Raw genomic sequence first — 23,729 nt, forward strand, 5'->3', positions numbered from 1 at the left:
CTCATACGTGCAGCTAAAGCTTCAACCTGTCACTCTGATCATGCTCTTCTGAAAAGCAAAGCTTCCATCTCAAAGTGAGCCGACAGCATCGTGTCCAACCAACCAAGAAGTTAGATGTTGCCAAGCTTGTTGCTAGTGAGACACAAGAAACTCTTAGAGAGAACATTGCATCTGCCCTCGTGGATCTTGCAAACACTGAGCATAACGATGCAGCCAGTCATTGGGAAGAGCTCTGCCAAAAAGTATATCGGGCATCAGCTGACTCTCTTGGATATGTAAAGAAGAAACACAAAGACTGGTTTGATGAAAATGATGTCTCAGTGAATGCTCTACTTGACGAACTACTCACTTCATGTTGAGTATGCTAACAACAAAGACTCGCAGGCAAAGAAAGATCGTTATAACCATGTGAAGCAGAAGGCTCAAGCCAAGCTACGTGAGATGGACAACTGGTGGTGAGTCAGGACAAGAAAACTACAGGAAGCTGCTGATATAAAGAATGCCAAGAAGTTCTTTAGTGAACTCAAGGCTATCTATGGACCTTCGTCCAGAGGAGCTAGCCCACTATTTTACCTTGATGGTTGCACTGTGATCAAAGAACCCTCACTCATCACTGAGAGATGGGCACAGCACTTCAATCAGTTGCTTAACCGCCAGTCAACAATCTCTGAAGAGGCGATTGCAGAAATGCCGCAAAGCCCAGTGATTGAAGAGCTTGACCATAGAGGTCTGCGCGGGTCGGATTTTTCAGTCGCACCCTCATTGTGCACTCCCGCCCGCTCCCGCAAAGAATTATGATTTTCAGTCCCGCCCGCACCTGCCATATTTTGTCCCGCTCCCGCCCGAAAATCCCGCATGATGCAGACGTTTGCGTTATTTCTCAGGAAAGTTCGTGTCTTGACACAGCATGATGGTGCCCCGCCCCCTACTTTGAGTGGATTTGAGCATAAATATCTACAGCTCACATTCACGTTTGTTATTATTTACTTTTGTTTCTGAATTCGGAATGTTGAAATGGCAACATGTAGACCTAATAATAATAATAATAATAATTAAGTAGGCTAATCATTTAAGTATGCGCTCTCCCGTGGTGCGTCTCCTATGAATAATTAGTGTGAAAGGAGAGATGGATCGCACTCTTGAACTTATTCTTTTAGTTACATTTCTTTTCAGTTGTTTTTAGCAGCAGAAGGAGACAAACGTTTCGGCTGTTGCCTTCGTCAGTGTCTCCGATGATGATGATGATATCTCTCTCTCTAGCCGCTTTATCCTGTTCTACAGGGTCGCAGGCAAGCTGGAGCCTATCCCAGCTGACTACGGGCGAAAGGCGGGGTACACCCTGGACAAGTCGCCAGGTCATCACAGGGCTGACACATGGACACAGACAACCATTCACACTCACACCTACGGTCAATTTAGAGTCACCAGTTAACCTAAACTGCATGTCTTTTGGATTGTGGGGGAAACCGGAGCACCCGGAGGAAACCCACGCGGACACGGGGAGAACATGCAAACTCCGCACAGAAAGGCCCTCGCCGGCCATGGGGCTCGAACCTGGACCTTCTTGCTGTGAGGCGACAGCGCTAACCACTACACCACCGTGCCGCCAATAATAATAATAAACAATAAAAAAAAAAAACAGGCGAGCATGTAATTCCAAGTGGAAATTTGGTATATTTATTGTTCAGCCATACAAAACATTAGGCTAACCCAGTTTACATTTGTAAAGCATTTCTAACTAGAATATCCTAGTATGTCAGAACCTTTTGGCACTTATCACAGCAAGCAAAGGGCAGCTGATTTCCCTCCGCGTCGTACACGAGTGAGAATGATTTCCAAATGTCCGATTTCAGGACTCTTGACTTTTTAATGGTAAATGTACCCCTTTCTAAAGCAGCACTTACTTTTGAAGCACTGTGAGCTTCAGTAGAGGAGCTCTGCTCTTCTGCCATGATCGGAGATCTCAAACACGGAAGAGGAAAGGAATTGGAAACGTACGAGAGATATTTATCCTCTCCTGGATCAGAATCAGAATTCTGATGACCAGCTCATCTAAGGTGTCATTGAGGCATCGTGTTAGTGTGGGTCACTGGAGGCTGGGTGTGAACGGCGAGTCATTAAAGTGATCAAAGGATTGCCCGTTAGGGTGATCAATGGCAATCTGACTCTCTCTGCAAATTTAGGCATCTTAAAATGTTTTTATTAATGCCAAATAAAATATCCAGCACAAATTATATATGATAGACATAAATTAATAATTTATAAATTTTATTTTAAACACGTTTTTAGTTAGCGGGACTGCAGCTTATCACCGCTCGCACCCGCGATGAGCTTTCAAAATTTGTCCCGCACTGCACTACTTTGCGACGGGTCCCGCGGGACTCCCGCGGGAGTGCAGGGCTCTACTTGACCAACTACCAACTGCTGACGAAATAATCAAGGCTATTAAACAGCTTTCTAGTGGCAAAGCACCAGGTGAGGATGGTATCCCTCCAGAAGTGTACAAATATGGCGGAGAGAAGCTTGCATACGAACTAACACACAGCTTTTCAAATTCTTGCCAGAGTGATCGTCAATCGTCTCATCTTGACAGTACGCTTCCAGAGAGTCAATGTGGCTTCAGATCTGGTAGAGGCACAACAGACCTGCTATTTGCAGCCAGACAAGTCCAGGAAAAATGCAGGGAACAAAACCTAGACCTGTTTATGGTGTTTGTAGATCTCACCAAAGCCTTCGACTCTGTCAGTCGTGAAGGGCTCTGGAAGTTACTTCTGAAGATTGGATGTCCACCAAGAGTAGTCAAGATCATTCGCTCTTTTCATGAAGGTATGATGGCCTGTGTATCTGACCTTGGGACCACATCAGAAGCATTCCCAGTGACAAATGGAACCAAGCAGGGATGTGTTATGGCCCCTTTACTGTTTAGCATCATCTTTTCTGCAATGCTCCAGGATGCCTTTAAGGACTGCGACAAAGGAGTCATGATCAGGTTCAGAAGCGACGGTGGCATCTTCAACCTCCAGCATCTGAAAGCCAAGACAAAGGTGTCTCTACTACTTCTACGAGAATTACTCTTTGCAGATGACTGTGCACTGATTGCTCACACAGAGGAGGACCTACAGAGCATTCTCAATGATTTCGCTAGAGCAGCTACACGCTATGGTCTTACTATCAGTATAAAAAAAAAAAAAAACTGAAGTGATGGTTCAGCCGAAACCAGGCAGCCCACCTGTGGACCCAGTCATTAAGATTGGTGATGATCAGTTAAAGGTTGTGCAGAAGTTCTGCTATTTGGGTGGCTTCCTCTCACAGAATGCCTGTATAGATGATGAGATCACTTCCCGAATTAGTAAAGCAAGTGTCAGCTTTGGACGGCTGCAGCACAGACTATGGTCTGATCATGGTATTCACCTCAGCACAAAGCTTTGTGTGTATAGAACAGTTGTGCTATCTACTCTCCTGTACGGAAGTGAATCTTGGACCTGGTATCGTCGCCATGTGAAAAAACTTGACCAATTCCACCTTGGATGCCTCCGTAAAATCTGTGGCATCTCCTGGAAGGACAGAGTACCAAACACTGCAGTACTTGAGCACTGTGAGAGAGAAGGTATTGAAGCACTCCTCATCAAAGGCCAATTCCGATGGGCTGGACATCTCGCCCACATGGAGGATAGCCGAATACTGAAGGCGCTTTTCTACGGAGAGTTAGTCAGTGGACAGCGTTCACGAGGAGGACAACACAAGAGGTTCAAGGATGTCTTGAAATCCAACCTGAAAGTATGTGAAATACCTACTGAAACCTGGGAGAGTCAGGCTCTAAACCGTCCAGAGTGGCAATCCATCTGTCATGTTGGTGTTGAGAAATTTGAGCATCGATGTATCGAGTTGCTCCAGGAATTCCGTTTAGCCCGCCATGCCAGACAAAACCAAACTCCTCCAAGCAGTACCGACTTTGCCTGCCCTGACTGTCAACGACACTGCCGTTCCCGAATAGGACTGATCAGTCACCGCAGAAAACATGCAACCCTCAACCAGGAACATTGAGAGAAAGGAGATCTGTCGGATACGACAGCTCAGACCATATATATATATATATATATATATATATATATATATATATATATATATATATATATATATATATATATATATATATAAAAATATAATATGAGGTGGGCTGAAGAGTTCATAGCCTGACTGTGATGCAGTGGTTGAATTTGACCAAATGTGGTTTATTTTTTAACATGGTCTCCCCTGTGGTCCACACACTTCCTCCATTGGTGTTGTAGTGCTTGGATTCCCATGGTATAGAAGCTCTCATCCTGATGCTCAGAGTCCTCAACAGCAGATATGACCTCATCAATGGTCCGATACTGCTTCCCAGCCAAGTGTTTTTTTTTCATGTTTTGGGAACAGAAAATAGGCAGATGGGGCCAAATCAGGAGAATATGGAGGGTGATCAAGCAGTTCAAAGCCACAGTCACACACAGCAATCATTGTGAGCACACAGACTTGTGAGCAGGTGTATTGTCCTGGTGAAACAGGACCCCCTTTGTCAGTTTTCCAGGCTGTTTTGATTTGATTGCCTTTCTCAGCTGCCTTAGCAAGTTGGTATAATGTTCTCCATTGATAGTTTGGCCTTTCTGAAGGTAGTCCATGAACACACTGCCCTTTGCATCCCAGAAGATGGAGGCCATCACCTTCCCTGCCGATGACACAACCTTGGCCTTTTTTGGTAGGGGAGAAGATGGGCATTTCCACTGTATGGACTGCCGTTTGGTCTCTGGCTTGAAGTGGTGGACCCAATGCTCCTCTTGGGTGAGGAAACGTTCAAGAAAACTGGCTGGATCTGCTTCAAAAAGTGCCAAGTTTGCCTGAGACATGGCTAGTCTGGTGTGCTTTTGATCAGGTGTCAAAAGCCGTGGCACCCACCAAGCAGAAATCTTCGACATCCCAAGTTCGTTATGCAAAATGTTCTCTACTTGTTTATGGGAGATGCCTACAGCATTAGCTAAATGATTAACAGTTAAATGTCTGTCATCCATCATCATGTGGTGAACAGTTAATGTTTTCTTGGGTGGTGGCTGTGGCAGGACGTCCGAACCTTGGATCATCTTCAAGGCTCTCCCTACCCCTCTTGAATTCAGCTGGCCACTTTTTCACAGTTAATACATTTCTGTGGCTTGTGGCAATAATATAGAATTGTACATGATCAAAGTTGATTTTAGCTTGGGTTTTACATTATAAGAAAGACTGACAGTGACACATTAGGTTGGTTACAAATTGGTTCAACTTATTCACATCTGTAAAATACAGGCCTAGGTGATATCTCTGGGAGTGGTTTTGATGTATTACATGTTGCTTTATTTTTGCATGGTGAGGTTGACCTTTACATGGAATTGCCCAAAGCTGGATCATCATCCCCTAATGTAGCAACCATGTCAGCATAAATGTCCTTGGGGGGGGCTAACCCTTTTTCTGCAGATATTTGATAACACCACGGTGCCAAATTTTATCCATATTCGCGAAATATCTCTAGTACTACTTTTCAAAGTCCTTAATTACTTGTCCAATGTGGATTTATCTGAAAATAAGTTAGTATCAGGAAAGGTTTATTTTAATGCATGTTAAAGGGATAGTTCGGGATTTTTGACATGAATCTGTATGGCATCCCCATCAATAGTGTCGTGCAAACACACTGACTTACCCCTGACAGCATCCTGTGAGTCCAGTTCTTGTCCAGTTTTGGTCCAGACGAAAGTAGTCTGGCAAGTTTGTTGGGGTCACGAAAGTAAAACGTTTTTCGTCTCAAAACAGTACGTGTTCAAAAGAGTGATATATTTGCATCACAAAACCGTTGCCAAATAAAAAGTCAGACCTCGAAATCGCTTGGCACTATTTTCTCTCCCTCAGTATCACTGTGCGCTGTCATGTTGACATCTGCGCAGGAATCAACACCTTTCCCATTGTTTGGCAGTGATTAGGAGTTCAAATCAGTGGCGCTAACAAGCTAATTTGAGAGCAAGAACAGCGACAAATTTATCACCTTCTATAACCTATACAATAATATATTTGTGAAAATGGTGCGCACTTGCAACTATCCAGGCTGTAGCAACAAAGATGTGGCTGAATCTCCGCACACACTTCACCGTCGTAGTCAGACATATTGTCGCTAACTTTGCTAGCAGTAAACAATGTAGTGATGTGTCGGTCGTGAACGATCCGGTTCAAAGAGCCGGCTCTTTGAAGTGAACGACGGGAGCCGGCTCTTCGGTGGGAGCCGAGTTGGGGAACCGAATCAGTTTTTTGTCCTTAGGTGCCTCACAGAGAGAGAGAGAGACGGAGTTCAGCTCAGCTGAAGGATGATTGTCTATTTGACAACCATGATCATTGTTTTGTTGCTGTGAATTCCTAAAGCTCATGATATAAATTGTCGCTCATAAATTGACAGGTTCAGTCGGCAACCGCCTTGGCATGGCCAGATTAATCTGCGGTATACAACGAGACAGCAGTCATTATAACAGGAGCATATTTGCTGTTCCAGCGGCTTCTCATTACTGGTGAAGCAGAGTGCAGCACTTTTTTTTTTTAAACATGCGCTCAAGGTGCCACATTTTGTTGCACATTGTTCTGTGTGTGTTAAAATAATTTCCAACTTTGCTTCATAGTTTCTTAGGCCTGATTTATACTTCATAATTTATTTTGTGGCATTTTGTTCAAGGTCGAGTGTGAAATAAAGTCATAAAGGATAAACAGTTAATGTCTTCTATGTATTTTATATTGGTAATATAACACAGTTTTGCATTGTTTGTGAAAATTTATTAATTGTTAAGTAAGTTTTTCTATAGCTAGAACATTGTTACACTGCTATACTTTACAAAGCTTTACAATGGCTACAAAAACTAAAAAATAAAATGGAAAACATCCTATTAATAAAATATAAATAATAATGTAATTAATTAACTAGTTAATTGCAGCAATTAAATCAAAAATAAAATCTCAGGAGCCGTTTGGGAGCCGAAAGAGCCGGCTCCTTTATAGTAAGAAGAGCCAAAAGAGCCGGCTCCCGAAAAAGAGCCGAAATTCCCATCACTAAAACAATGAATGAAACAGCCGTGGCTGTCACCTGGCGGCAGTGCGCAGTGATAAGAAGGGAGAGAAAATAGTGCCAAGCGATTTCGAGGTCTGACTTTTTATTTGGCAACGGTTTTGTGATGCAAATATATCACTCTTTTGAACACGTACTGTTTTGAGACGAAAAACATTTTACTTTCGTGACCCCAACAAACTTGCCGGACTACTTTCGTCTGGACCAAAACTGGACAAGAACTGGACTCACAGGATGCTGTCAGGGGTAAGTCCGTGTGTTTGCACGACACTATTGATGGGAATGCCATACAGATTCATGTCAAAAATCCCGAACTATCCTTTTAAGTTTCATTTCTGTAGCATAACTCCTCAATCATCAGGCTTTGAACTTTTCAGCCCTCTCTCGTATTGCATATAATATTAAACACAATATACAAAATATAAAGAAGTATTAAGGGAGAAATGTAGGTTACACACCCCCAGATATGCGCTGATACCTGCACACATTCAAACCTATAGAAATGAATGGCGGCAAATAACAGTAAATAGCAGGGTGCTGATGGTCTATTGCACAGTTATTTTATGTATGGTACATGTATGATAGGGTACTGATAATCCAGTATATTGCAGTGTTTTATGTATGGTAGGGTACTGATGATTCAGTATATTGCACAGTTAGTTAAGTAACACTTAATTTGTAAGGTTAGAGGTGCCATATTCCAACCCTGTAGAGATCTTCCTATAGAGCTTTCTTCTGAAGTGCTAATTGAGCTAGATTAATGTCACAGGGAGGTACCTTAAGTAATTACTTATACTGTGTGTGATTTTAATCCAGTAAAAATGAGCAATATTTGCAGTTTCAACAAATCAGTAAAGAAATAATTATGGAGTAAACAGTCTTTTATATTTACTCAATTACAGCATTGCCTCAGCAGTGGTTTAAAATCAACCCGACAGCAATGTAATAACGCGCGCACGGCGCAGAGCCCCATACTCAGGAGAATATGGTAATGCATCAACTTGATTTTTGATGGCTTTGTACATATGACAAACGTACCACCATAGGAACCTGATTGTAAGTGTAAGGCAACGTATCTTAAACAGTTGACCACAGGACAACGGAATTTGCATCTGTATTTACACAAGATAAATGGGTTTTTATCCATTGCTTATTTTTACTTTGTTTAAGAAATAACATGATTTACTCACACATTTTATGGAAAATATTCATAGCAGTTTCATTAAAACTAGTTTAAAAAGTTTAGTCCACTACCTTGTTGGACAATTGACATCAAGTCCAAAAACACAAATGGGGTCAAAATCAGAAAAGTGATACAAAACACAAAGCTTTCGCAAAGTCTGTGTGCTACTGAGTCTTTTTTATATGTACGCGCTGCGATTGTGCTCTAACCGGGAACGGGTGCATGCTAATTAGTCCTAATGGCACGACACGTGCTTTTGCAGTCAACAGCTGCATGCTCCGAGCTCCAAACTGTGTGGCTATGAAAGATGTAACCAGATAACTGTTTTGACATGTCAAGTTTGATACTTGATCGTAACTATACAGCAGTAATGTAAAGTGAAAGGGCTGGTTCACTGCTGAACACCAGGCACCCAGTAGAGTCACACCATAATGAATGTCATGGTGTTGTTTCTGGCACATGGCATGTGGTGTCAAAGAAAGGAATAAATATGTATTTGTAACAGCAATGTGGATCTCATTGGTATCACTGTCTCAAGACAATGCAGCAGTTTGACATGAAATACACTACACAATTCAACGGCTCTGTTGTTGTTGTTGTCTTGCAGATATTTTGCTCATACACTCATCAGGAGCTCTGCTTTTAGGCAGTGCTGAAATATGTATTAACTAAACTAGGAAATGAACACTAATGTGGGTGTGTGAGGGTGTGCCTATGTATATTCATACATCTTTATGGACAAGGACAAAAAGATAAAAATTAAACCTATTTTTATGCTTTAGCTAATCTCCAGTTCAGCAAAGCTGGTCAATGAAGGCTCAGAGTTTTTCTTTTTCTACACTCTTCTGGGCAATGAGGTCACCAGCGAACCCTTCCAAAACCTGATCAGTCCAAACTTTGAGCCAGAACGAGCCTCAGTTCGTATTCGCAGCAATGACCATGTCTTACGAGATTTTTTCAGCCAGCAGCAGAACCTTCAGGTAATGTGTTTAAACCTTCATTTTGAATATTTTCTGCATTCGTGTATGTAGAGGTTATGTATTTCTCCACACATTTCTACACAAGTAATTTGTCAACTTTACTTTTGCATATAAACACTGATATTTATGTGCAGATCCACCTCTGCTGCGGAAACCAGTCTTTAGGCAGCACTGAGATCTCCCTTGCTGCACTCCTGAAGAATAGTGTTGATCTGGTCAAACAGGTGGCTGCTGTAGAGGGGGCCTTTGTCTTGAAACCACCAAATTGCAGCCAACAGAACCGTCAGTCTGTCCCGGTGGATTTCCAGCCAACAGTTGGGGTGGCAGTAACCTTAAGAGAGGAAGCTGATGCTGAGGTATATAAAGAGCCTAAGTCAATGTTTCAGTGAGAATTGAAAGCTGAGTGATTCAATTAGAATCAGATTAAATTTATTTGCCCTGAACAGGCAGAATTCACCAGTAATAGTCTCATGCTAAAAATAGAAGAAAAAGCCTATACAGTAAGCCCTCAGTATTCGCGAGGGACCGAACATGGCCGCGAATAAGCCAAAATCGCAAATACTTGTAAACCCCCCCCCCCCATAAAACTGCTGCAAAACTCTTCCCTTCCTTTAGCATATTGAGAAGTCCTACCTTCTCCTGCAGCGTCATTACCTTCTTGTGGCGCTTAGGTTCCTTGGCAGGAGCCTTAGAAGATGCAGAGCGTTTAGGAGCCATTGTAGGGCGTAAAAATTATTCAAAAATACCAAGAACACACAACACGTGAACAAGTCTGAACTACGGGAACCGCGAGACTGTACTGTACAATGCGCTCATTCGTATCAGCCAATGAGCAGCAGCCCGCCATTCAAACTTCAGCCAATAGCGAGCGAGCATTCGGCTCCGAGAATGTAGCAGTGCGTAAACGTTCGATATGTTCGCCGCAAATGACTGCGAATCGCTGAGATTTCCGCGAATGTATAGGAGATATGTTCTATATAAAATCCTGCGAATATGTGAATTCGCGAATACTGAACCGCGAATAGGCGGGGGTCTAGTGTATTTGTCACATGCACACTCAAGCACAGTGAGATTCATCCTCTGCATTTAACCCATCTGAAGCAGTGAACACACGCATGCGCGCACACCCAGAGCAGTGGGCAGCGATGCTACAGTGCCCAGGGAGCAGTTGAGGGTTAGGTGCCTTGCTCAAGGGCACTTCAGCCCATGGCCACCCCATGTTAACTTAACCACGTGCCTTTGAACTGTGGGGGAAACCGGCACACCTGGAGAAAACCCACGCAGACACTGGGAGAACATGCAACTCCACACAGAAAGGCCCCCCCATCAGCCACTGGGCTCGAATCCAGAACCTTCTTGCTGTGAGGCAACAGTGCTAACCACCGTGCCACCCAGACAGTTATCTTTACAGTTTTTTGAGACTTGTTCTCTAAAGATTAGTCACCTTAAAACAATTCCACTAATATTAGATTATAAAGGGTTTATTAAACAATTTTTACACAGGGAGGCAACATAATGAAACTGTCAAGTAAATATTTCAGGTGATTAAACCCAAAAGCTATAACTAAATCAGTATCACAAGTGTGGTCATACTGAGTATTGGTATGTGACTTGGCCATAAGTAATGACAGCCGTACCAATATTCAGTGTAAGTGCACAATTGCGTGCGCAATAATGCTTTCGTATGATGGTTCTATGAACAAATTAATATAGACAATATATTACATAAGTAGATACAATGTGGCCAAATGTTCTATTTGTTCTTGGTCTGCTAGCAGAATTGGATCTTGGTTTTGAACTAGGTAGTGGAATTTTACCTGGTGAACACAGATGAGCAGAGTGATACACAAAGTGAAATGTCCCAGTGCTGTTACAGGAAATATAGGCATGCTTGGAATGTCACTCAACCAATCAAATTAGTGGACCTGAACTAACTGTTGTATAAACTGCAATCACAAAAACATGCGATTCTAACAGGGGTAAGTATACTTTTTATATTCTCTGTGTATAACACTGAATATAAATGTATGCATACCCCTGTTAGAATTGCATGTTTTTGTGATTTTAAATAAATAACCAAAACAAATCAGATTTTTCCACCTTTTAATGTGTAACAAAATTTAAAGTGAAAAGCAAATGGAAATATTTTGTGGAGGGGGGGACTTTTCAATAACCTGGTTGTCCACTTATCCACACCCCTTAACTAATACTTTGTTAAAGCATCTTTTGCTTGCAATACAGCGCTCGGTCATTTTGTGTAAGAGTCTACCTACTTCTTGATTTAGCAATTTCATTCCACTATTCCTTGCAACAATGCTCCAGCTGGGATGGGTCGTTGTCCCCCCCCCCCCCAAAAAAAAAGTGAAGATGGTTCCAAGAGTGGCCAGTATTTGCCAACAGCTCAATGTTACTGTAGGTCTCTTTGTAGCCTCCCTGATTTTCTTCTTGTCCTTTCATCAGTTTTGGAGGAATATCCTGTTCTTGGTAATTGTACCATGATGTGCTATTTTCTCAACTAGTTGATGATGATTTTCAATGTTGCATCTAATGTTCTAATTCATTCCTGCCCCTCTCCTGATTGATACCTTTTGAGATTAATCAGAATCTCTTCAGTTACTTTTGAACATGAGCTTGAATGTGATTTGGTTAATTCTAAGCACAGTCACATAACCTATTAAACCTCTGGGGTCTGAGGGTATTTTCTGGCGCACTAATGATTTTGGCATGCTCTGATGTTATTGTTAGTTTCAACAAATCTAAGCAGTATTTTCAAAGTCATATAAGGTTTGTATTCACCACAAGTTCAGCTACAATAACACCTATGCAGTATGTATGTCGTCACTGTACTTTTTATGGTTTTTTTATTTATTTTATTTATTTAAATGATGTAAAAAGCAGTTTTACAACTGTGTTGGAATGTGTGAAAAACCATTACCTTACCCATTGTGACACTGCTTTGGTCACTTGAGGTGATTCTGTTAAGTCTTCGGAATGCATCAAGCACAAAAACCTAAGAGGCTGTCCACACGGCAACGGATTCAGGTGAATCTGATAAAATTGTTTATCGTTTTGGCCTGGCGTCCACACGGCACCGGCATTTTGGGTGCCCCAAAACGAGAACGGGTTCCAGAGTGGAAAAATCTGGCAACGGCGCCGTTGCGAAGTCGTCTGGATGAGTAGAACGGATTTGTTTACGATGACATCACAACCACATGACTAGAACAAGCAGCACTCTCGCTGTTTTGTATGAACCACTGCATTGCATTCACTTTTGTATGCAGCTTTTCTTTTAAATAAACAAGTAACTGAACCATTTCTTGAATTTCTTTTTTTTTTTTTTTATTGGATAAGACTGCTTTTCAAAATGTTCACACACAATATAAAAAGTTATATAAATTATATAAAAATGCTTTTCAAAATGTTCACACACAATAAGAAAATTAAGTAATATAAAACTATGCACACTAATAAAACTAACTTGTACACACAGAAGGCACAATTTCCTCGTGTAGTCGCAGCCATCTTGTTGTTGTGTGCTTGTTCCTGTGAGTGCTTCACGCTGGGTAGAAGAATGGGTTTATGCGCATGTGTCCTACTTCTATTGTTCTGGTGTCTCTGATGGGACCGTCTTACATATGTACCTGATATTTTACTGATCCGTTGCCCATGTAAACGCTCTATATATATATATATAATATATATATATATTTTTTTTTAAATAAAATCTCGTTGCTGTTGTCGTGTGGATGTAGCCTAAATCTGCTTCATTGATTTGAATAGTTAATTGGCCATCAAAAAAATTGTCCTATTGTTTTGGGATAAAGAGTTGGTAGTGGGAGGGGTATTTGAGGAGAAGAGTAAAAAATTCAATGAGAGGAGTGAATACCCTTCACACTGCAACTGGACTTGCTTGAAATCCTTGAAGACGTTTCACCTCTCATTTGAAAGGCTTCTTCAGTTCTGTCTGACTAGTGGGGAGTTCCAGGTATTTATCCTGTAGTGGACCAAAAGCAACTCTAAGGAGTGTTGTTGTGGTCACATGGGTTATTGACCCTCTGTCATCTTATGGGTTGTTGGGGTCACTGGAGGCCAGGTGTGAATGGTGTTTGCAGCCTAGAGGGTCGTTCAGGTGATCTGTGGGTCGTTGGCTCTTTCTGCCACCATGTGAGCCATTGAGTGCGTTTACATGCACATAGAGAAAATCAAATTTCTGCCGTTGCTTGACTGAAATCGAAGTTCTAAATGCCATGGATACACCTTAGCTAGGCTGAAATTGAACCGAACTTGATTTCTTGTAATCGAGCTACACGACCTAGATTATGCGATTTTTGCCGAGCTACTTAGTGCATGTATACCCTATCGAGCTACGTAGTCAAGCTACTTACTTCAGCACTGCCCCTTCCGGGAGTGACGAGACCACAAGCGGGAAACACGACAGCCTCGGTCGGCATGACAACAGTAGTAGCGAGCAGCAGAAGAGGTCAGGAGGAACAAACGAAGAAGAGAAAATGGCAAGCAGAAACGTGCGCTTCTGGAGCAATGAGGAGACAGAGTTCATGCTCATTCAGCTTAAGGAGTTGAAATATATTAAAATTCATGGATGGGAGAAAAACGCGCAATGGAGAACACGGAACTGATAACTTTGTTTACACTCTCTTGAATAGCTCTTCATGACGACAACCGGAAGTGTACCAACACGATGGGGCGTGTAGCGCCACCTGTGGCTCGGGTGCACAATGTACCTCACACAATAGCTCGATTTCCTTGTGTGCATGTAGGATTGGATTTCTCCGGCACCCCTGCTGGGACCCTTTGCTCGATTACCGACAGCAGCTCGATTTGGATGTGCATGTAAACGTACTGATTGAAGTCAGCGAAGTCTTGGTGTGGATGTATATTCAGTTTTCTGGGAAGTGTCCCAAGGAGTACATTGTAGGTGGCTGATAAGTGTTCTCTCCCAATGTACAGATCTGTGCATTCCTCACTGCATTGAATTGTGTATGCTATGTTGGCCTGTTTGTGTCTGGGTATTCTGTCCTTAGGGTGGACTGATTTCTGCCTGAGTGTTACTGGGTCTGAAGTGTACAGGGATGTTGTGTTTGTAGAAGATCCTCCTGAGTTTCACGGATTGTCATTCCCTACATTTCTGACTGTTCTTGCATTTGTTGCTGTTTTCTTCCCTGTCTGTTATGTTTCTTTTCCTTGTCTTGACGAAAGCCCAGTTGGGATACCCACATTTCTGAAGTGCTTCCTTGATGTGTTTTTGCTCCTTCTCTTTTCCCTCTACCGTTCTGAGCTCTGTGATGTAAGGTCTTAATGACCCCCAATTTATGTTCCAGTGGGTGGTGTCAAACAGGAGGTACTGATCTGTGTGTGGGGGTTAACCTACTGTTTGACTCTCACCACCCACTGGAACATAAATTGGGGGTCATTAGGACCTTGCATCACAGGGCTCAGAACATTCCTACAACGGTAGAGGGAAAAGAAAAGGAGCGGAAGTACTTTCAATAATGTGGGTATCCCAACTGGGCTTTCATCAAGACAAGGAAAAGAAACATAATGGACAAGGAAGAAAATAGCAATAAATGTAAGAACATGGTCATAATTTGTACTTTTTTAAATTAATAAGAAAACAGATAAATGGTGATGTAAAAAGCAGTGTTGGAATGTGTGAAAAACCATTACTTTATCCATTGTGACGAATTGTTTGTCACTTAAGGTGATTCTGTTAAGTCTTAAGAATATCAATTGCTTTTGTATCAGTAGAGTTGCTTTTGGTCCACTAGAGGATAAATACCTGGAACTCCCCACTAGTCAGACAGAACTGAAGAAGCCTTTCGGATGAGCGTGAAATGTCTTCAAGGATTTCAAGCAAGTCCAGTTGCCTTCTTTAGCACCTACGGTTTATGATGACCTGGATGACTGAAAACCTTCTGACATACCCCTCCCACTGCCAACTCCTAATTCCATCAGGTCAAGTGGTCACAATGGTTAAGGTAATGTTTTTCCATGCATTCCAACACAGTTCTAAAACTGCTTTTTATAACATCATTTGGTTTTTTAAATATAAAGTACAATCATGATGTACATACTACATAGATATTATTGTAGCTGAACTTGTGCTGAATACAAAAAAAAGTCATAGGACTTAAAATACTGCTTAGATTTTTTGAAATTGACATCAGGCACGGTGGCGTAGTGGTTAGCGCTGTCGCCTCACAGCAAGAAGGTCCGGGTTCGAGCCCCGTGGCCAGCGAGGGCCTTTCTGTGTGGAGTTTGCATGTTCTCCCCGTGTCCGCATGGGTTTCCTCCGGGTGCTCCGGTTTCCCCCACAGTCTAAAGATATGCAGGTTAGGTTAACTGGTGACTCTAAATTGACCGTAGGTGTGAATGTGAGTGTGAATGGTTGTCTGTGTCAGCCCTGTGATGACCTGGCGACTTGTCCAGAGTGTACCCCGCCTTTCGCCCGTAGTCAGCTGGGATAGGCTCCAGCTTGCCTGCGACCCTGTAGAAGGATAAAGCGGCTAGAGATGATATGAGAATGAGACATCAGAGCATGCCAAATTCATTAGACTGCCAGAAAAAGGCCAAGAAGAAAAGAGAGAAAACAAGTGGCCATGTGTGTTTTATTTATTCAAGAAGCATGCAAAGATTATGCATTACACCACACGCATATCAACCGATATGCTCCTAAGAGATTGAAAAAATATTTACACTTGAGTTGATCTTCGACTGGATTGAGTCAAAGTTCAAAATGATACCACTCCTCAGTGTCGCAGTTCTCAAAATCGCTGTCCTGAATCATCCAAAGCGCCTCCTGAGTGTCAAATTGCCGTGTCCTCTCGCAACAAGTTTTACCTCCAAACAGGCAGCCTAAACTATGGCTGATTATTATTATTATTATTATTTTTAATTTTTATTTTATCCTGTTTACGGTGGGCGTTCCCACCTTGAAAGAGAAACCAATCAAAACTGGTTATCATGCTGATACCATATGAATAGTCCTTTTATGAATGCGTAAGTGGGCATTCAGCACTCTGACTTAGGTGTGACTGAGTAAGGTGACAAGTTTTATGTTTCATCTAATTTAGGTAGTTTAAGAACTATTATTTGGCAGTGGGCACAAAGTTTCTGTTTATCATGCTTGTATGATTAAAAACTCGCAAAGATATTAATCTAAATACATGACCACCTCATTCTAAACCTGCTGAGCTTTGCTGGTGCAGCTCTCGGCCCCAGGGGGTTAATAAAGGATGTGCACACTTGAGACGACATTTGCTTTGTGACCTGGTGAATTGTGGCCATGAAGGGATGCACATGTCCAATAATAATACTCAAATAGACTGTGGTATTCAAGCAATGATTGATTGGTATTAACAGCCCAGACTGTACCAAGAAAACATTCCCCACACCATTACATCACCTCCACCAACCTAGACTGTTAACACAAGGCAGGTTGGGTCCATGGATTCATGCTTTTGGTGCCAAATTCTGACACTCCTCTGCATGCCTCCACAGAAATTGAGATTCATTAGACCAGGCAATTTTTTTTCTTTTCTCCCCCCCCCCCCCCCCAGTCTTGAATTGTCTAGTGTAGGTAAGTCTGTGGCCGCTGCAGCCTTGTCTTTCTGTTCTTGGCTGACAGAAGTGGAATCTGTCGTGGTTTTCTGCTGTTGTAGCCCATCCTCCTAAAGGTTGGGAGTGTTGTGTATTCTAAAATGCTTTTCTGCTCACCACAATTGGACAGGGTAGTTATGAGTTACTGTAGCTAGGCATGTAATGATGCATCATACGACAGTAAATTGAGAATTTTATGACTGTTTGAATTGATATTCATGATAGATTTATCAGGCTGCGTTATCTTAGTTTTTCCAAGATGTAATTGCATTGTGTAGACGGAAGAGGGTACGTTTTAATGTACAATAGTGGGAATGCCCGTGACTTCACACTAGGCAGAAGTAATGTAGCTCTGATGCCATGGAAATGCACCAAAAAAAAAAAAAATCTAGAATGGGAAATGGATTTAACAAGAAATTGGAGCCCTCTTTTTGCAGACTAAAGAAAAGAGAAGAAAATGGAAAGAGTAGAAATGTTGATTAAAAGAATCTATTAAGAAAAGGCATATTTGTTAACTTTTTTCAATTTTAATAGAAGATTAATAGGCTAATAACAGCTAATAGGTTATTTTACTACAACCTTATAAATGCCCTGATGGTTAGAGAAGCTGCTTTGGGACCAAAAGGTCACTGGTTCTATTCCCTGGACCAGCAGGAATGGCTGAAGTGCCCTTGAGCAAGGCACCTAATCCCCAGTTGCTTCCCAGGCTGCTCTGGGTATGTTGTGTGTTGCTTTGGATAAGAGCGTCTGCTAAATGCTTGTAATGTACTGTAACACAATAAATGTGGGTAAATAAAGGAAATGAAACAAAAGTAGTAATTAACTTGATAAAGAATAGGAAAATAAATGTTGCTTTTTGGGGGGTAATGAGTTTCTTCCTTTGTTTTCAAAAATGTCATTGGAAAATCGAATCGTGAACCGAATATTATGAATCAAATATCTCCACCTCTCCTTGGAAAAAAAAAAAAAAATCACCTTCACATCTTTGGCTTGTCTGTCCTACTGGGAGGTTTTCACTGCAGAATTATTAACCCCTGCAATGTAATGTTTGTTTGTTTTTGGCGTGTTGGTTGCTAGCACTGAACTGTATGTTGTTGCTAGTTAGTGTGCTATGCTAAAGTTGCCTGGGTCACTCACTGTGTCTCCTTGTTAGTGTCCAAGTGAAACTAGCAATTCAATCTGTGTTGTGGACTGTCACAAATCGCTCTGTTACAAATGCATTGTTTGTATGTGCTACTTTTATTTACCCGCCACTGTGGCTGTTGGGTTTAGTAAATTCACCTGTCACGATGCAAAATCACCTGCATTTGGTGGGTAGCTGGTGCTGATTTCTAACACTGCCATCAGCAAAGCATTTTGATCCCCAGAACTGCTTCTCACTGGATGTTTTTTCTTTATTGCACCATTCTGACTAAACTCTAGAGACTGTTGTGCATGAAAATCCCAGGCCATCTGGCACCAACAGTCATGCCACTGCCAAAACCACGGGGATCACATTTTTCCTTATTCTGATAGTTAATGTGAACATTCCCTGAAACTGCTGGCCTGTATCTTCATGATTTTATGCATTGCACTGCTGCCACACGATTGGCCAATTAGATAATTGCATGAATGAATAGGTGTACAGGTAGTCGTCGACTTACGACTGCGTTTGGCTACGACTGACCAGTCGTAAACCGATCTGGTCGTAAGTCGGCCTATGTTAAATGAACGTAAGTATATTGTGATGTGTAATGATATTGTAATCATCTTAGTCTTATTTTATCAACATTTTTCTTATTTCATTACCTTGGCTCATTATTTGGTTTAAGTCAAACACTGCATACTACGCTGCATACAGTACAATTTGTTTAATATGTGCAAAACAAAAAATACGAAATACAGGTGTGAAAAATAGAAAATATTTTAGTTTATAACATACCAAAATACAAAACTTAGTGACTGCTGGCATCACTGGTGTTTGGCTGTGGGTCGTCTACGTCATCAGCTGTTGCAGCGCTCGGGCTGGCAGGAGCATTTGCTCGTTTCATAAACCAGGAACTGGGGCGAAAACTGTATGACGGAGCGCGAGAGAGACTGCGCATGTGCCTGGAGCTGGGGCGGGAACCGTTGTACGAGGCGAGAGGCTGCCGGGAGCTGGGGCGGAAACTGTTGTATGCGGCGAGAGGCGCTGCCGGGAGCTGGGGCGGAAACTGTCGTATGCAGCGAGAGGCGCTGCCGGGAAACACTTGCCAGTCATAACCAGACAGTTGTAAAGTTGATCGGTCGTAAGTCGCATAGGTCATAAGTCGACGACTACCTGTACAGGTATTCCTAATAAAGGGTTCTGTGAGGTGTATATCACATTTAAAGGTGGGAAAAGGTGTGATATGCTTTTTATTAGGTTTTTTTTTCTTTTGCATAAACCTGCAGGTTTAACAGGGGTGTGTAGATGTTCATATCCACTATAAATCTCCTGGTAATTTATTATGATCTGTTTTTGATAAGCTATTAGAGCTGCCTGTTAAGGGTGGAGATGGGCTTAAGACTCCAGTGAAGAAAAGCCCAGCAGTGCATTCCTTTCTGGAACATGTGCCATCTGAGCCAAGACAATGTAACCCATCTCCTGTCCTGTCCCAGAAGGCTCCATCACCCTCCCCTGAATGTCAGCAATTGGAGAGTGAGGCTGAGAGCTTGCCCAATGATGCAAGGGAAGCTCAGTCAGAACAATTGGGTGAGACTGTGGGCAGAACTGACAATTTATTGAAATCTCTTTTTACACACACACACACACACACACAGAGTGAGATTAGAGGATTTTACAATACTGATGGACTTTAATGTCATTGCTTGATGTTTCTGCTGTTTCAGATTTGCCTGTGCCTCCATCAGCTGTGTCTGAAAATGTGCTACCAGAGAGTGAACCAGAAATTCCAGGATCTTCCATTACTGCATCTGCTCCAAAGATTGCCATTCCAGCCTCAGCACATCATTACTGCTTCTCCATAGATCTGCACAGCATCAGAGATCTTAATGTGAGCTTCCCTGTGAGCTGCACACTGAGGTAGTGTTTTTATTTTATTTATTTATTTATTTATTTATTTTTACTAACACACATCCAATTAAGCATAAGCTTTTCCAGTAATGGGCAGTTAAATTGATAATACAATTCACGTCACATTTGAACCTAGGTATGCCTACCAGTTCTTTGGGAGTGCAGCCCCGATAATGACGAATCCTGCAGTGGAGATTAAGAACAACACAGAGGTAGTCCTGCCTCAGTCATACTGTGCCTTTGATTTTGCTGCATTGCCCAATCAATTACAGGATACATTCTCAAGGTGACTTCACATCTGCCTTTTTTTTTTTTTTTTTAAAGTCACATTACATATTTCATTACATATGCAATACTGAATATGAAGGAAACAAATGGTTTACATGAAAGTCATTTCTCCACTGTCATGCCAGATATCATAATTTGCACTGCAGGGGCAGCACCAGAGATTTTCTTTTGCTGGTGTTATGGGGTTGATGGACTTTTCAGTGAGGGTACTCTGAAATTTAGGTTTACGCATTAACGTGCTGCCACACTTTAATTACCTCTGCTAAGGAGGTTATGCTTTCGGTTTGTTTGTCTGTAAGTGGTATTACACAAATCTACAGGCCCGATTTTCATGAAACTTGTTGCAGGAAACGTGTAGCAGGGCTTTCCCCAAAGTGCGGATACATGGCATGGCGCGCCGCTGCACTGTGCCATGTCAGTGCCATGCTGTCACTTGCACAAAAAAAAAAAAATCCGTACCATAAATTGAACAATGCACAGTACTTTCTTTACCTAAATACCTCCGATTTCCCTCTGAAAATGACTAATAACTACTAACTATATATATAATCTCTGTACCAGTCAAAAGTTTGGAAACGCCTTCAAATTCGATATTTTTTTTTCCTACATTGTAAATGAATACTGGAGTCATCAGACTATGCAGCAACACATAAGGAATCATTTAGTAAACTTTAAAATGTTACTCAAACCAAAATGTTTTAGATTTTAGATTCTTCAAAGTAGGCACCTTTTGCTTTGATTACAGCTTTGCGCACTCTTGACATTCTCTCAGTCAGCTTCATGAGGTAGTCACACGAAATGGTTTTCCAACAGTCTTGAAGGAGTTCCCAGAGGTGCTGAGCACTCGTTGGCTGCTTTGCCTTCACTCTGTGGTCCAACTCATCCCAAACCATCTCAATTGGGTTTAGATCAGGTGATTGTGGAGGCCACATCATCTGACGAAGCACTCAATCACCCTCTTTCTTGGTCAAATAGCCATTACATAGCCTAGAGGTGTGTTTTTGAGTCATTGTCCTGTTGAAAGATAAATGATGGGCCCACTAAGCGCAAACCAGATGGGATGGCATGTCGCTGCAGAATGCTGTGGTAGCCATACTGGTTAAGTGTGCCTTTTGGTTTTGAATAAATTGCCAACAGTGTCACCAGCAAAGCACTTCCTCCTCCATACTTCACCGTGGGAACCACACATGTAGGAACCATCCGCTCACCTTTTCTGCGTCTTACAAAGACATGGCGATTGGAACCAAAAATCTCAAATTTGGACTCCTCAGACCAAAGGACAGATTTCCACTGGTCTAATGTCCATTCCTTGTGTTCCTTGGCCCAAACTATTCTCTTCCTCTTGTTCTTCCTTAGAAGTGGCTTCTTTGCAGCAATTCAACCATAAAGTCCAGATTCACGCAGTCTTCTCTGAACAGTTTATGTTGAGATGTGTATGCTACTTGAACTCTATGAAGCATTTCGGTGGGCTCTTATCTGGGGTGCTGTTAACTTGCAGTTTCTGAGGCTGGTAACTCTGATGAACTTATCCTGTGCAACAGAGGTAACCCTAGGTCTTCCTTTCCTGGGGCGGTCCTGATGAGAGCTAGTTTCATCATAATGTTTGATTGTCTTTGTGACTGCACCTGGGGATACTTTCAAAGTTCTTGAAATTTATCGGACTGACTGACCTTCATTTTTTAAAGTAATGATGGGCTGTCGTTTTTCTTTACTTAGTTGAGTAGTTCTTGGCATAATATGGATTAGAACAGTACTCAAATAGGGCCATTCACTGTATACCAACTCTACCTCTTCACAACACAACTCTGATGGTCTCAAACACATTAAGAGGTCAAGAAATTAACTCTTAACAAGGCACAGCTGTAAACTGAAAGCCATTCCAGGTAACTACCTTGTAAAGCTGACTGAGAAAATGCCAAGATGTGCAAAGCTGTCATCTAAGTAAAAGGTGCCTACTTTGAAGAATCTAAAATATAAAACATTCTGGTTTGATTAACATTCTTGTTTACCAAATAGTTCCATATATATTTCTTCATAATGTCGATGACTTTTTAGTATTAATCTACAATGCAGAAAATTTTAAAATGAAAAACCACTAAAAAAAAAAAAAAAAATATATATATATATATATATATATATATATATATATATATATATATATATAAATATATATAAATAATATAAAACACACGGTGTCTCAAAAAAATGTACTCACACTTTGAATGACGAGAACCTTCATTTATGAACATAGAGTGAAATGGAATAGCTTCGAATACAGAAGACAAATGTAATTGAATAATCATGTTCGCAAATGTTCAAATTGATGACCATTATTGTCCAGACAACGCTGATAACGCGCACCAAGGGATTCGCAAACGTCATGAAACAGGTCATTAGGAATATCGTGACATTGTCTTTCAATTTCCAATTTCAATGCATCAATTGTTCTTGGTTTGGTGCGATAATTTCCTGCCATGCTGTGATTAATTAATTACACCTGCAACACAAAAAAGGCAGCATGTTAGGGACAGTTAAAGTGTGAGTACCTTTTTTTTTTTTTTTTTTTTTGACACCCTGTGTGTGTTTTTATATATATATATATATATATATATATATATATATATATATATATATATATATATATATATATATAGTGAGAGTAAAAAGTGTTTGATCCCTTGCTGATTTTGTTGGTTTGCCCACTAATAAAGACATGATCATTCTATACTTTTAATGGTAAATGTTTTCTAACATGGAGAGACAGAATATCAAAAAGAAAATCCAGAAAATAACTTCAAAGAATATATTTTAATTGATTTGTATTTCATTGAGGGAAATAAGTATTTGATCCCCTAGTATGCATTAGGAGTTCTGGCTTTCACAGACCAGTTAGACACTCCTAATCAACTTGTTACCTGAATTGAAGACACCTGTTCTAACTAATCACCTGTATGAAAGACACCTGTTCACAGAATCAGACAATCAGACAGACAGATTCCAAACTCTCCAACATGGGTAAGACCAAAGAACACTCTCAGGACCTCAGAGATAGGATTGTTGACCTGCACAAATCTGGAATGGGCTACAAAAACATTAGCAAGATGCTGGGTATTAAAGTAACAACCATTGGTGCCATTGTGAGAAAATTTAAGAAGTATAACATGACCATCAGTAGACCTCGGTCTGGTGCTCCACAGAAGATTTCACCTCGTGGGGTGGCAATGATCATGAGAACTGTGAGAAATCGGCCTGCAACCACACAGCGGGAGTTAGTGAATGACCTCAAGGCAGCTGGGACCACGGTCACCAGGAAAACAATTGGCAACACTTTGCGCCGCAATGGATTAAAATCCTGCAGTGCCCGAAAGGTACCCCTGCTTAAGAAGGCACATGTGGAGGCCCGCCTAAAGTATGCCAGTGATCACCTCAAAGATGTACAAAGTGATTGGGAGAAGGTTCTGCGGTCAGACGAGACCAAAATGGAACTATTTGGCCTAAACTCTACTCGTGTGGAGGAAG

General features: G+C 41.5%; 1 protein-coding gene across 3 annotated transcripts in view; it reads left to right on the forward strand.

Moving 5' to 3' along the window:
* Positions 1-23,729, forward strand: part of cep120 (centrosomal protein 120) — a 64,879-nt gene that overhangs the window by 11,992 nt on the left and 29,158 nt on the right. For 2 of the 3 annotated variants that reach the window (XM_060931876.1, XM_060931878.1), the window contains 5 exons: positions 9,074-9,271; positions 9,406-9,627; positions 19,376-19,601; positions 19,739-19,931; positions 20,059-20,208. In XM_060931876.1, the coding sequence (XP_060787859.1) occupies positions 9,074-9,271; positions 9,406-9,627; positions 19,376-19,601; positions 19,739-19,931; positions 20,059-20,208 (989 nt within the window). The remainder of the gene's footprint in view (positions 1-9,073; positions 9,272-9,405; positions 9,628-19,375; positions 19,602-19,738; positions 19,932-20,058; positions 20,209-23,729) is intronic. The other variant, XM_060931877.1, reaches the window with a different exon arrangement.

Source organism: Neoarius graeffei, chromosome 10, assembly GCF_027579695.1.
Source record: "Neoarius graeffei isolate fNeoGra1 chromosome 10, fNeoGra1.pri, whole genome shotgun sequence".
Classification (NCBI taxonomy): domain Eukaryota; kingdom Metazoa; phylum Chordata; class Actinopteri; order Siluriformes; family Ariidae; genus Neoarius; species Neoarius graeffei.